This window comes from Onychomys torridus, chromosome 3, assembly GCF_903995425.1.
Source record: "Onychomys torridus chromosome 3, mOncTor1.1, whole genome shotgun sequence".
NCBI lineage: Eukaryota > Metazoa > Chordata > Mammalia > Rodentia > Cricetidae > Onychomys > Onychomys torridus.
The window spans coordinates 154,119,883-154,135,420 of NC_050445.1; the positions used below are offsets into that span (position 1 = coordinate 154,119,883).

The 15,538-nt window shown below is 38.0% G+C and overlaps 1 protein-coding gene across 24 annotated transcripts in view; it reads right to left on the bottom strand.

The window, feature by feature from the left end:
- The window catches only part of C2cd5 (C2 calcium dependent domain containing 5), a 95,888-nt gene that overhangs the window by 59,211 nt on the left and 21,139 nt on the right, over positions 1-15,538 (bottom strand). For 7 of the 24 annotated variants that reach the window (XM_036180648.1, XM_036180641.1, XM_036180637.1 and 4 more), the window contains exons 8-9: positions 11,785-11,909; positions 5,295-5,380 (exon numbers count right to left, since the gene is read on the bottom strand). In XM_036180648.1, the coding sequence (XP_036036541.1) occupies positions 5,295-5,380; positions 11,785-11,909 (211 nt within the window). Of the gene's footprint in view, positions 1-4,680; positions 4,714-5,294; positions 5,381-6,850; positions 7,037-10,667; positions 10,820-11,784; positions 11,910-15,538 lie in introns of those variants that run through there. The other 17 variants (XM_036180631.1, XM_036180640.1, XM_036180635.1 and 14 more) reach the window with 5 other exon arrangements.

The following is a 15,538-nucleotide window of genomic DNA, read 5'->3' on the forward strand; positions in this document are numbered from 1 at the left end:
GGTTTCTTTCCTTTCCTTCTTCCCCATGTAGTCCAGGCTCATCTTGAACTCAGAACCCACAAGCCCCAGATTCTAAGTGCTGGGACTGTAGGTATATGCCTCAGCATCCAGCTCCAGCTTTCTGTACTGAGGAAAAACACACAACTAAAAACCTATGTGAATACTTTTAAAGCCAATTATTTTTAATGCGCCTAGTATATCCTCACACAGATGTTTTCATACACACCTGCACACTTCTGCAAAGAACTTACTGCTGCATGCCTTTTCCCCAAACAGAAGTGACATCAACAGCAGCCAGAGGTGACTGGAAAAGCCAAAGACACTGCTACTTTGCTGCTTCTTCTGAACTTGGGGAAATTCAAGGGACTACTACTGCATATGGGAATGGTACAGATGCAAAACTGTAACACATCAGGTTTTACACAGTTATACACAAATCTGTAGTTCTCAATACCTTTGCTTTTAATCCTATGAAGAGTGTCTACTAACATATGCCTGTAAGATGGATTGCTAAATAGTCTTATAAATGAAATAAAACCCGAAGTCAGGTATTAGGGTGAACAATGAAAGATCAGAGAAACAGAACAAGCCATAGACAACCTCACCTCGCCAATATATCAGCTGTTCTTGTTTCCTCAAACTGGAAGCCTCTGTGTCCTCATCCGAATGGATCTCAGCTGAACTGCTGCTAAAAGCCTAAAAGCTTAACAAACTTAGTTCCTGGTCCTCATGCCTTATATACCTTTCTGCTTGCTGCCATCACTCCCTGAGATTAAAGGTGTGTGTCACTATGCCTGGTGGTTTCCAGTGTGGCTTTGAGCTCGCAGAGATCCAGATGGATCTCTACCTCCAGAAGGCTAGGATTAAAGGTGTGTGCTACCACTGCCTAACCTCTATGTTTAATATAGTGGCTATTCTGTTCTCTGACCCTCAGATAAGTTTATCGTGGTGCATAATATATCAACCACATTTCCCCTTTTTTGTTTAAAATATAAAATAGTTATAGTATATGCCCAATGTACTGACATGTCCAAGATTTTAAACTCTTTAAAAGCACATTAGAGGCCATCAAGATTGCCTAGTTGGTAAAGACACTTGCTGCCAAGCCTGACAACCCAAGTTCAACTGACCACATGGAAGTAGAGAAGCCACTCCCATGAGTTATTCTTGGGCCTCCATATGTGCACCACAGCATTTATGCACCCACAAACTTGCCTCCGCCCACACAAAATAAATTTTAAAATGTAATAAAATACAGGTTGAAAAGTACAAGTAGAAGCCCAATGTGTTTGGGTATGCCTATAATCCCAGTTTGAGAGGTAGAGATCATTCTTAACTACATACTATGTTTGAAGCCATGCTCTGCTACATGACACTGTATCTAAAAAAAAAAAAAAAAGCATATTAGAAAATAAAAATCTGAGCCAGGCACAGACTTTTAGTCCTAGCACTCAGGTAGCAGATGATCTCTATGAGTTCAAGGCCAGGCTGGTCTACAGAGCAAGTTCCAGAATAGCCAAGGCTATACAGAGAAACTCTGCCTCAAAAAAAGGAAGGAAGGAAGGAAGGAAGGAAGGAAGGAAGGAAGGAAGGAAGGAAGGAAGGAAGGAAGGAAAACAAACATAAATCTGGCCAAATTCTGTAGCACACAGTTATAATCCCAGTACTTAATTGGTAAAGGCATGGGCTGGGCATGGTGGCACATGCCTTTAATCCTAGCACTTGAGAGGCAGAGGCAGGCAGATGTCTGTGAGTCCAAGGTCGGCCTGGTCTACATAGTGAGTCCCAGGACAGTCAGGACTATGTGGAAAGATCCAGTCTCAAAAAACCTAAATAAACAAATAAAATAGCAACAAAAACAAAAAAGAGGCAGAGGCAGGAGTTCAAGGTGATCCTTGGGTATACAGTTGGCTCAGGCCAACCTAGAATACATGAGACCCTGTCTTAAAAAAAAAAACAAAATCCCCTGCATGTTTTCACTCAACTGACATTCCTATCTCCAAACCCTCAGATGCTCTGATGGGCATACACAACACGAACTAACCAGAGAAACCAAGAAAATATAAAGGGGCCATAGATGGGGGGCAGTGAGGGGGGAATTAGCAGGTAATACAAAGTAAGAAACATTTAAAAATGGGGAGTGGACTCCAACAACAAAAGATTAGGGCTCAAACATATGGTGAAGAGGGGAGGAAAATACCAGGGCTATGATTCATTTTATAGTTACTTAAAATTATAAGCAATACATATGTGTATACATGGGTACACACACACACACACACACACACACAAGCTTAAAGGAAGTTAAGCCACTTGGGCTAACAACACTACCCTACAAGAACTATAGACTAACAAAAATCCCAGTACCAGACATGAGAAACCTCCTTTCAAATGGTTGGTCAGGATAGTCCAAGGGACTCCTAAAGCAACAAACTATAAACATAGACTTTTGCTGTCTTTCAGAGATCAAGGGTGCAACCCTAGTGCTGAAGATATCACAGATTAAAGACACAAAACTCATAATTTGAGCTGCACCTGACCTGAAAGTTTCTTTTTCCTGCAATCAAACCTCCATGGTACCACAGAATAGTATGCAAGCTACCAAAAGAGAGATGGGATTGAACAGCCGTACCCAGCTGCAACACCTGTGAACCATGACAATGAACAACATGCAAGATGTCCTAAAGGTTAAACAGGAACACTCACATCTTGGTGGTAACCACAGCTGTTGAAGTGGACTTAAAGCCCACTCAACAGAAGGGCTATCATTCTTGACTCATAGCTTCCTAGCTAGTGAGGTCATGGACATTAGAAAAGACTGCCACATTACTAACCCAGCATAATTCCTCACTACATTATAAATCTTATCCTTAGACACACAGGTAAGTGTATAAGGACACACCACCACTCTTTAGCACTGAAGTCTCTCTTTACAGCAAATGAAGCCTATCACAGAAAACTACAGCTGGACACAAAGAAGGGATCAATGGATCTGAGGATCCCAGCCCCAACAGAAACATCTACATCACAGCTCCTGCATCCATGGCTCAGAGAAGCTCTTGGAAAAGGGAGTACAATGACTGTAAGAGCCAGAATCCCAGGAAGTCTGCTGTAAAACATTCTCTCCTAGAAATAGCTACATAAACAAGCCAAAACAATAGCAGTATCAATGAACATGCCAATGCAGAAGGGGTCATCTCATGGAGTCCCAACCCTAACAAAGAACTACAAGCTACTAATGACTATTGGGAGAAGGATTAGCTTCTCTCAGGGATGAGTCAACTTATTGGTTGTCTAATGTAGAGTGGTCAGCACTGAAACCATATGCATACAAACAACAAAAACAGACTTAGCAGGTTGTACTTACATATTTTTGCATATAAATAGATATATGTATGTAATAATAATTTTTAAAAAGAGGCTATTAACCTGAGAGTGGGTGGATAAGGGAGGAGCTAGACAGAGAAATGGGAGGGAGGAAAGTGATGAAATTCGATTTCAATTTAAAACATATTTTAAAGAAACACACACACATACAACTTTTACTTAGGCATTGTAATCCCAGCATTTGCAAGGTTAAAGCAGTACAATTATGAGTTCAGAGCTAGCCTGAGCTATATCGTGAGATCCCTGTTAGCCTGGGCTACAGGTTAGACACCACCTCAAAAAATAAAAACAAAACAAAACAAAAAAGCCCACAAATTTTATCTGAACCCAATCCAAAATTATTTGAATGTCTCCCATGAAATGGTTGTAAAGTCACCAGCATGTCACACCGCCACATTTCTAGTCCACTATCTCATCAACCAAGCTTTTCTCTTTATGTGAATTCTAAAACAGCCATTAGATTTAAAAAAAAAAAAAAAAAGACAGAGAGAGAGAAGGCAAAGATAAAACGATTCTGGCCTAAAATATGATGAACAGAAGACACACACACCTCCACTTTGACCCTGTTCTCCATATTCTAATCTTCTGCTCTGACTATGGTGGTAATGGTATGGTTATGGTGGTGGTCAGTATGCTGCCGAGGCAGGAGCAGGTGAAGAGCAAATGCAGTTTAACGGGCACAAAACAAAGAACTGAGGGCTAAGGACACAGCTCAGAGGGAAGGTGCTTGCCTAGCATATACCAGGCCCTGGGGTTCATCCCAAGTACTGCACAAAAACAGAGACCTGGGTGGAGCTCAACTCATTACTATACTCCAGCTCTGCTCACCCCACTCTTGTCTAAAAGGTAAACAGGACATAGAGAGCTACTTGCAGCATAAGAAAAAAACTGCCTAGAGAATAAACTTAGCGTCTGTAGTCAGAGAATCAGAAACAAATGTTCTCGGAGGCAGACTGCAGAAAGGAGGTGTGCCTTTTATGGTGTTCACTACATCTCACCTTTGTTCTGTCCCAAGTGCTAGTATAAAATGAACAAACAAAATAAGAGTCTCTAAATGCTTATAGCTTCTAAAGCAGATGGAAAGAAAGCTGTGGAGCGCTGTCTGAAGCACAGGACAGGACACATGGAACCATGCACTGCATTAGCAGAAAAGAACAGGAGCCTCACAGTACTAAGTTCAGAAAAAGCCAGCAACATTTGTTAAAAGCTTAAATAAAACTTGGCTGAGCAAGATGAAAAGTAGAAAAGCTTCTAACACAAGGCACAGGCTCTCATACGTGTTCAGAAACATACCCGCCTTCTACAGAACCTATGAGGCGATCCTCCCTTAGCAATGACATTTATAAAGAGAGAGAGAGAGAAATCATCCAAAAACTAGACTCAGTTTCCCACTCAACAAATTAACTAAACATTAAGCATAATTAAAATATTACACTAGAGAACCAATCTATTAATTTTAATCTACAGAGATATAGAAAGTGTCTTATCTCTAATACACAGGCCAGTGAGAAAAATTATATCAGCCGATAAATATGTTAATATACTGGAACATTAATTTAATGTAATGCTATTAAGATGATTTTCTGAAAAATAGTAACCATTTTCTTTTCTATATTGTAATTTTAATGGAAAAAAGAAATGACTTCATCATTCAATGGATATTTTCAGGAGAAATATTTTAAATTAAAGATTGGAACACAAAACAAAAAACTTACAGAATTTTTCCAACCGAAAGTAAATATTGGTAAATAAATTACTGTGATATCTTAAAGACACCTGATCATTAAAACTACAGGACTGCAGATATGATCAAGAATACCTTTCGGAAGCCTTTGAGCCTGCAGCAGCATAGGAACACAGAGCCATGGTGCCAATGCACGAACAGAAAGTAAAGTGACGACTCTTACCCGCTGTTCCAACGCCGACTGAGTCTGCTGTCGCAGAAGAGCTTTGAAGGGCCCCCCTTCTTTTCCAGCACTACCACTTCCCATTCCTATAGAACATCAGACATAAGTAACAACCAACAACAACTACAAAACAACAAACCAGTATGAGTCAAAATACAAGAAAATGATCCACACATTTCACATACTTTGAGATGGCAACTAACACATACATTTTACTCCACTATACTAAGACTTTCATTAAAGCAAGACATCAAAGTTCTGGTCAGAGCTAGTTTTAGAATCAATTTATTCTAATAAGAATATTATAACAAGGTAGCAAATCTTTGATAATATTCTATATTTAAAATGAGAATTTTAATAAAATAATCAAAAGAATAACTATTACTATGCTAACAATTTAGGCACACCAAAATATCTGATTAAATATAAAGGAGAAACATATTAACTGCTCATTTAAAATATCACAGGAGAGCTAAAGAGCATGAAAACAGCATTCAGAATGAAGTTTATTCTCTGCTGAAACCCATCTCTGAAAATGGTGTCACAAACAGTGTGCTCATTCACAAAAATCAACACAATTTTTTGGAAAAAAAAAATCACACATGGGTAAATAAATCTCAAATGTACATAGTCAGGGATGAAAGAATTCTATTTCCTCCCTCTTAGATGGACTTTAAGGCTAATTTCACATTTCTTTCTCTACCATTTGTTGTTCCTCTTGTTTTGATACTACTACAAGAACAAATATGACCCAAGACTTGTATGGAAATGGGATGGGTGAGAAGCTAGTGCTGCAGACTGGGGTGAATCCCACCCTCCCAAGACTAAGACGCACACAGTCAAATTTACTGCAGTGCCTTAAAAAGGAACTAATTCACATTTACATTTTTAGCTGTTCTTGGATAAGGAAACAAAGGTTAGCATATGTGTAGTCCCATTCTGTTCTTTTAAAAATAAAATTTTTCTTATAGTAATCTAAACATTTTTAAGAGACTATACAATGCTAACTGGAAATAAAACTAAGATCTTTATATGAAGCATATTAAAAGTCACAAAATAAAGGTAAGTTTGCAGTGATAAATAAATTACCAGAAAACATAGCAGAATAACTTGATTAATGTAGTGGATAGAAAAAAGATATAATAAAAGAATATCACCAAAATGAGACTTAAACTGGTTCAAACAGAATAATTTTCTCATGTAGCCTTATGGTTTAGCAACAGGATGGCACAGGTCTGATGTGGATAGAGCAGGTATGGAGAGAAGGGAGCAAAGCATCTACCACAGTCACTTGAGTAAGGACCTAGGTAGTGATAGTTACAATAAACATCCACATCCACGTCCTGAGACATAATCTTTTTAGGTATAAAGTTTAGTATATACTCATAATTATCCATTAAATAACCTCCAATGACATCTTTGTAATTCTGATTAACTGTAGTAAAATAACTAACAGACACATAAAGCACACAATCACTCTTTATGGTATCAAATAATATGTTTCAAAGATGATTTAAAATAAAGGGATTAAAAAAGCTGACATAATGTGATCCTACCAGAAGCAGCCAGGAACAGCTCTTCACTGAAAGAAACACTTTTCCTCAGAACGGGGCTGACAAGGCTAGAGTGATGAGGGGTAAGGCTAGATTCCGAGAGGAGGCGGGACTTAAGGTGAAGGGAACCACAAGAGAGGGGGGTGGAGCTGGGGCACAGGTAGATCCCAGGCCCCTGTGGGTAAGGTGCTGTGGAGGAAAGTAGCAAAGATGCAGATTCAGAAGATCAGAAAATGCAGGAGAAGGAAAGCAATGATGAAGCAAAACATAACAGTCAAATGGATTTCAAATGCAGACAAATCAACACTGAGCCTAAGAACACCCACCCGCCAGAACCCTATAGCCAACACAGTGCAAACCAAAGATATCTTCTAAATTAACAAAGCCCTTTCAAACTCTGCAGTCATTAAAAACCTTTAAATAACTAGCAAGATTTTATGCCATTTACATCACTTTTAACTGACTTCTTCAAACACTTCAATTGCCCACCAATTTTTGTTAGTTGGTTGGTTGTGTGTCTCAGAACTTGTATGGTTAAAAAATACCCCTCTGTAGTATTATGATGAGAAACTTGTTGCTTCGGTCATAAACACTTATTTAAAGTGGTAAAGTTTGGAACCTTCAAACATTACTAGCTAAGATACACAACTGAATATTGTTGTGTTAATGGACTACTCATTAAAAAATAATCAGAGTATTGCCTTAGGAATTCAAAAGAGTTTCTCTCTCCAATTTCGAAGTATAAATTATTCCTTTTACTTTTCTCTAAAATTTTTCATACTTTAATCTGACCATAGTATTATTTACAAAGATTTATTTAAAGATTAAAAACCCTGTGGATAATAAAAAGTATATACGACAACAGATTGTCTAAGAAAATAAAATTAACCCCAAATCAAGTATGTAAATCTCTGTCATACACCAGCATTAAAAAATTTCACTCTTATTAATTGAGAACTTGGGGAAATATTTTTTAGTCTCGTTTTTTAAAATGTCATAAATTAGATTCTAATAAATAAGAAAAAATTTAAGAAATCTAAAAGAAAAAACGCATATATTATAAACAGAAAAATAATTTTCTCAGGCTACCTTTAATATGTCTGCTCTATTTTTGACTTCTCAGTTTATAAATAATAAATCAATTATAATCAGTTTATTCCACTATTTCTCAGAAGACTGGGTCTTGAATGTAGGGAATTAGAGAGCAGAGAAAGATACATACAGAATCACAGCTTTAGGAATTTGAGAACATTATTCTGCCATTTCCTAACAGAAGTGAAGTGCCCCTCTGGACCACTGAAAGGTGAAGGACTCACAGCAAGGCCAAGAGCCTGGGGATGCTAACATACAATAAGTTCCTGAGGCAAGTAAATATAATAAAGCACTCAGAGTCAGCTTATAAGAGTGTTAGAATAACACATTGTTTGTAAATGAGATTTTAAGAACCAAAATTACAAAGGCCATTGCTAGTACAGATGATGCCAGTCAGAAATCTTAAGAGATCTGGTTTGGTCACATATCTGAAAATCTTTAGGTTTGGCCTTTTATTGAAATTAAAAAACAAAAGGCCAAGAAAACACTTTCAAAACTTTATCTATGGTACAACAAAAAATAATCAGTAAGTGTACTGAAAAGTAGCCTAGAACTCAGTGAGTTGCCAAAGCCTTAAAACTATTGTTAGGAGATCTTACTGTTCATGAGGGCACAAAACCAGAGTCCCAGCTATACCGAGCAGCTAATGGGTGATTGCTTCAGCTCACAAGGCAGAGATCAGCCTCAGGCACTTAATAAGATCTTGTCTCCAAAAGCATCCAGGAGCTAGAGGTAAATGCTGGCTCAGAATGCATGATGTGATGTGTTTCATCTCCAGTGCCAATAAAAGGAGAGCAGAGGCAACAATACTATCCTAAGTCTATCTTGTTCTGACCGTCATGAACATTAAGGCCAGTATCTTTTTTTTTTTTTTTTAATTTCATTACAATTTGAATGGTTCCATTTTTTTATGGCACAAAATAGCTACAATGCCCCATTCCATAGCATCCATCACTATGAAATACTACATAAAATACTATTGTATTTTGAACTGTTACTCCTAATTAATAATATAGAGTAATAATAATAAGTCTTCAGCATATGTACGATTGGTGCTAGAGCCACCATACCACCTTTACTACAGTTTCTTATCCAATGTGGGGTATTATCTGCAAATAACCTATGTACATCCTCCTGTCTGTGTTAAATCATCTTTACATTGCTTATGATAAGCACATGCTAAGCTAGAGAAGAAGTTCTAAGGATGCATCGTCTGGGCAATAACGAAAAGGAAAAGTCGCCTGTACTGGGAACAGATGCAATCTTCTCTAGGATTTTTGTCCTGCACTTGGTTTAATATGTTAAGACTACGCATATACTTAGAAATAAAGTAATTGTGTTGGAGAGGTGTGACAGGGATGGTAATAAAAACAAAGAGAAAGAAATGGGTGCTTATAGTATTTCTATTTTGTGACCGTATTTATAAAAAGAAAGAAAGAAAGAAAGAAATTAAGTCTATAATAAATAGCACTGCTTTGGGAGTAAGATTTTGTTTTGATTGTTTTCACGAGATATGGATCCATTTTATATTCCTCTTCTAACACTAAAATAAAACATTAAAGGTTGTTAAAGATGATAAATTCAAAATAATATAAAAACTGTTTTAATCAATCTGATAGGAAAACTGCCAGAAATAGTACTTAAAATACTAGAAATAGTAAGTCTGTAAATTTTCAATCTTTCTTTAAAAATTATTTAAATAATTTAATTCTTTAGGAAGAAGCTAATTTAATCTTTTATCAACTTTTTACCAAAAAACATTAACAAAAATCCAGAAACCATTCATAATACAAACAGGAGAGGGAAAATTATAAATTTAATGAATTGGAAAATATTCAAGGCCAAGGAAATTTAAAATGCAGTTTCAACCTGGAGAGCAAACCTAGCAAAGCTAAGCACCCTGATCCCATGGAGTCAGTATCAACAATGACTAAATAGTTAAATGTCACTCATCAAACAAAATAATTTCTCTATAAAAAATTAATTTTAATAATTGAAATGATCAGTGTTTACACTGTCTTTTTTGTTTGTTTTTTTTTTGTTGTTTTGTTTTTCAAGACAGGGTTTCTCTGTGTAGCCTTGGTTGTCCTGGAACTCGCTCTATAGACCAGGCTGGCCTGGAACTCAGAGATCCTCCTGAGTGCTGGGATTAAAAGCGTGCGCCACCACTGCCCGGCTACATTATCTTTTAAGTTAATGTGTAAACAAGTTAATAAATAGATGTGACCAATGTCATTTCCTCTTCTCTTTTTGACTTTTCCTTTTTTTCTGTTTTTCCAGTTAAATTCAGGACAATACTGAATTACACTAACCTAACCTTAAGCCAGTAAGTAGATGGACAAACATCTGTACAGCTATACAACCATTCCAGTTCTGAAATGTTTTCATAATAAAACACAAACCTAAATTCTGAAATATGAATTCTCTGAGTGCAGCCCACTCTGGCAGCTGTTCAAGCACCTTGAGCCAGCACTCGTCCGGGCTTGAACAGGAAATGAACACTGCCAGCACCCAAAAGTCAACTTTAGACTTGATATCAACAATGATTAGTTAAAATGTCACTCTCCAAACAATGGCTCTACAAAAAAATTAATAACTGAAATGATTAGCATTCACATTCACTTTTAACTTAAATGCAGAAATAGGAGGAAAGACTTGGATGGGAAGCTTCTAAGAAACAGAAACAGTTCTTAAAAGGAAACACGAAAGGTGGGTGGAAGTGCCTTACCAGTCTTGGGTGTCAAACTCAAGTCTGTGTCAGAAGAAGAGGACTGTCGACTGTAGGACTTGGAAGGTGAAAAGGAATAAGTTTGGTTTTTCAGAGGGGTTGAGGGTCCTGATGAGTGAGGATTGGGATTGGGATCTTCATTGAAGGGAATCCTGCCAGAAGAAGGTGGAGACATATTAAGCAATCATGTGCCAAAGGGCTTGACAGTTGGCAGCATGATCCAAACATCAGGAAAGAACTGGGGTGGGGCCGGCAGTCATTTTCTTAAGTGTGGAGCTGGGAATGAGGCCAAAGACAACGAACTGCTGTTTAACCATTCATCACTCTCCAGATAAATATTCTCTGCATTGAAACAGTTAATAAGCCGAGTGGAAAAGCAAAGAAGCATGAAATGGTAGACTAATGGGGATTAAAAATACAAATGTTAAAAGAAAAAAAAATAAAAAGAATAAATAAATGACAAAATATTTAAATAAATGTTTTTGTAAGTTACAAAAGAAAATGATGGCCACAAATGGTGTGTGGAAATATCTGTAACTGTCTTCATATTTACACACACACAAGTATCTCGAAAAGAAAAAACTGTTTCCTTATCCTATAGCATCAGAGTGCTACAGCTAAAAACACAGCAAAGAGGACGGTAAGTAGAGCTACAGAGAAACACTGCGTTGCTTACCTGTTTTCCAATAGTTCTCTTCCACAGAGTGAAACAGGCCCTATCGTTTGAAAACCCTAAGACTTTGTACATAAAGAAAATAAGCAAATCAAAGTGTCAGTGCCTGCTTCATTAGAAGCATTACCGATTTCAATTCTAAACAAATACAGAAACAGTCACATAAATACAACTGGAGGGTTCTCAGAATGTAATACACAAAATCATAGGGTTCTGAGAGGATCTGTGGAAGAGACTTTGGAAGCCGGAAAAACACCTTCGCTTCCATAGTCAGAGCCTTTGTGTTAGCTAAACAGAAGTCCTTTATTGAAGCTGGATTTGAAGTAAGAAAGGGAAGAAGCAAAGATTTGTGGTACCTGCCTATGCTACCTGCCTGCCTGCCTCTGCAGCCACTCTGCCCGTGGCCTGCCTCTCCCCAGCTCTGGAGTCTGAGCAGTCTCGTACCAGTATAGATGAGAGTGGGAACAGACACAGAGAAGTTCTGAGTAAGTCGTGAGCCAGTAGCAGTGTGAATTGGGCTGTTGTGAGTCGAGCGGCATCCATGGCTTGGAGGATGAACCAGCGGAGACCTGAAGGAATTTGTGATCAAAGTGGAAGAAAAGAAAACAATACATACAACAGATTGCAAAAGTTATGTTAAAATTATTTTGAAGGAGCTTTTGTTAAGGGAGAAAACTTATTTTTTAATCCCTAGCATGCAAAAAGTTAAAATTTAAAAAGAATAGCCAATAACTAATTAGTTAGGATATAATTTTAAAGGATCAGATTAATCAAGAACTGTAAGAAAAATAGCAAGTATAATTGTTGATGGAACTAAGAAAGACTACTAAGACTTCAATTTTAAGTTTCTTTTTAACATACTTGTTTTTGTTTTCATCAAAAAAGGACTTGCTATCATGTTTATGGGAGGAAACACCCAACAAAGTGAAAGTCAAATACAGAGCTGTCACGTTCTTTTACACTAAGATATGAATTGCTTATTTAATTATATCTTTCTATGAAAAAAGCTTAGCAATTATTTATGTTTTTAAGACAGAGGTACTTAAGAATATATAAAAACTGTCAGCAGGGAGAGAGAATAAGGGAAGTGACCAGGTAAAAACAGGCATAGTTCAGCCTTTTAATGTACAACACATACTGAGTAAAAACAGGGTAATCTAGCAACTGGACAGCAGGGAACACAACATGGCTTTCTAACTCACATGGGACTGATGCTTTGCTGTGGCTAATGTAAGTCTAAAACGTGTTTAGTACGACTGACACATTAAACCTCTTAGAGGTGGTCTGTTTTTATATACACTACTGAGTGAATGGAGTTCTCTCCCCTAAAGTGAAAAAGGGCCTTTAAATTCTTCAACTTGGAAGGTCTACAACACAGTTCTGTGCACACAAGAAATCACATGTAAGGCACTTGGAAAGCATCTGTGTGCAGAGCAGTGATTAGTCACATTGAATGCAGCTTTACCACAAGGAGAGCTCAGTGTTCATCAAAGGGATCTGAACTGCTGTACAACAGCTAAGAGAAGTGAAACTGTACAGAAAGCATACATGCCGTTAATGCAGGTAAAACACTACAAACACTGCAAGATCCCAAGTGTGACATCAAATCAAAGTTCACATATCTTAGGGCACTACCATGATAGATTCTGAGTTCTGTCTGTCTCCTTGTAAGAAAGTTTGCCTCAAAAGAACACATTTCCAGTGTTAAGTCCATTCCATCCATTCTAATCCTTCATTCATTTAGATAATGTATTAAATCCAATCTGTTTCCTCTTACCAAATTCCAATTTAAAACCAACAGTTATACAATAACCAAAGACTAGATTAGTTATAATAAGCTAAATCATAACAAATGCTAAAGTATCACCCAAACTAATTCCTTATGACAAATACAGTATAGCCAATGGAGACACAGCAGCCTATATCCCAAGGGGCTTTCTAAACATGGTCTACATTGTAAGAAGCCTTCCAAAGACCCTAATAATGCAGGGTAGAACACTTCACCCTGTGTCTCACAATTTAAAGTATATGGCTGTGAGAGAAAAGAGAAACAAATCCTCTAGGGCTTACTGAGGGTCTCTTCGTGAATGCACATAAAACACGACCCTGTGGTTTCTCTTTCTAAGGTTCCACCAAGAAAAACACTTTTCGCTCAAAACCTCACTGTACAGATTACTTTAGAGATGCATCTGCGGAAGCCAGGGTTCATGAGGTGGAGGTTTAAATCACATGGTGGCAACAGACAGACTCAGGTCTTAAGTGTATGTATGTGTGGTGTGGTGTGGTGTGGTGTGGTGTGGTGTGGTGTGGTGTGGTGTGGTGTGGTGTGGTGGGTGTGTGGGGGTGTGTGTGTGTGGGTGTGTGTGTGTGTGTGTGTGTGTGTGTGTGTGTTTTCACTCGTTCATTTGTTTATTTATTTTGAGGCAGAATCTTACCAAGTAGCCCAGGCTGGCCTCCTGCCTCAGCCTCCCAAACATTGAGATTACAGGGATATACCATGGTGACTGGCTTCAAAAAGCAAGTCTTCAAATTTGGTATGGAAAGGGATACAGGGTCTGAATCTATGTGCATCTAACTCTACCTATATCAGATGAGTCCTGCTCTCACACTCCTGTAGGACACATTTTATTTATGAATTTTCACTACAGTATCATGAACACATCCAGGACCTCATGCTTGTTAGGAAAACACTCTACATACCACTGAGCAACATCCCCAGCCTTAAGACACATTTTTAAAGCAAACTGAGGTAACAACTTTTTAAATAACTTCATTTGTAAGTACATTTCCAAATAAAATTTGGTACTACTGTGATAAATCTTGTGAGCAGAATTCAATCCAAATAATTATAAAGACCATATCAAAGGAAGGAGCTAAACAAGTATATGCTCAAGATAAAGAAAATTTCATTTTTCACAAAGATCACAAGTAGGGGGGACTTTTTTGAGAATTGAGATTGTTTCCATTTGCCTTCAGCTGACTACAGAATTTTGACCCGCTGATAACCTAAAGTAGGAAAAAGTCAGCAGACTACACCTGAGGCCAATCTACCTGCCATGTAATTTATAAAGGAAGCCTTACTGGAACACACAGTAGCACTAGAAGTTTATATGTTGCTGGTGCTACAATGGTAGAGTTACACAGGAGCATCAGCAATGTACCTAGACACATAGTTCCCAGTTAAGGGTTGGGAAACTATCTCTAGATCACTGGTCCTTATGGAATTACTAATGGCTCCAGCATGGAAAAAGTGTAATTTCACTTGCATGGAGTTGTTCCAATTACATAAACTGGTCAGCAGCTCTGGTCCCCAAAAGCCATTGAACATAACCATTACAACAGAAAAGGAAATCATCATTCAAACATTCTCCACTGACAATTCAGAATAGCACTTATCTGAAATACTTGAGAACATGAGCATCTCAGACTTTAGAATATTTGAAGAGACTTTACCAAAAGCACTTCTAACCTAAAAACCCCAAAATTGAAATGCTCCAAAACCCAAAGCTCTTGAGGACTGATACCCAAAGTGTTTCCTATTTTATTAGAGTATTCCAGATTTCATACTTTCAGATTAAGGATACCCAAGATATCCCCCCACCACCCTTTGATACAAGTGAAAAATCACAGGCCAAGTCAATCTCGGATATGAGCTTTGCAAGGTGTGCTGGCTAGTTTTATGTCAACACAAGCTAGTGTCATCTGAGAGAAGGGAACCTCAACTGAGAAAATGCCTCCATAAGATCCAGCTGTAGGCAAGCCAGTAGATCATGTTCTTAATTAGTGATTTATGGGGGGAGGGCCCAGCCCATTGTGGGTGGAGTCACCCCGGGTTGGCGGTCCTAGGTTCTATAAGAAAGCAGGCTAAAGCCATGAGGAGCAAGCCAGTAAGCAGCATGCCTCCACGGCCTCTGGATCAGCTCCTGCCTCCAGCTTCCTGCCATTTGAGCTCCTGTCCTGATGTCATCAAATACCCTTTCTTCTCCAAGTTGCTTTAGTCATAGTGTTTCATCACAGCCATAGTAACCCTGACTAGGCACCAGGCACAGAGCTTTCAAGCAATGTTTAAGTCTAAATACCCTTAGATCACAGACTGAGAACTCCTTTGCAGAAATTTTTTATGGTTTTGGTGGTTGTTGGTTTTTTGTTCTGGTTTGGTTTTTGTTTTCTGTCTAGGTCTGGGCGGGAGGGTACTTTC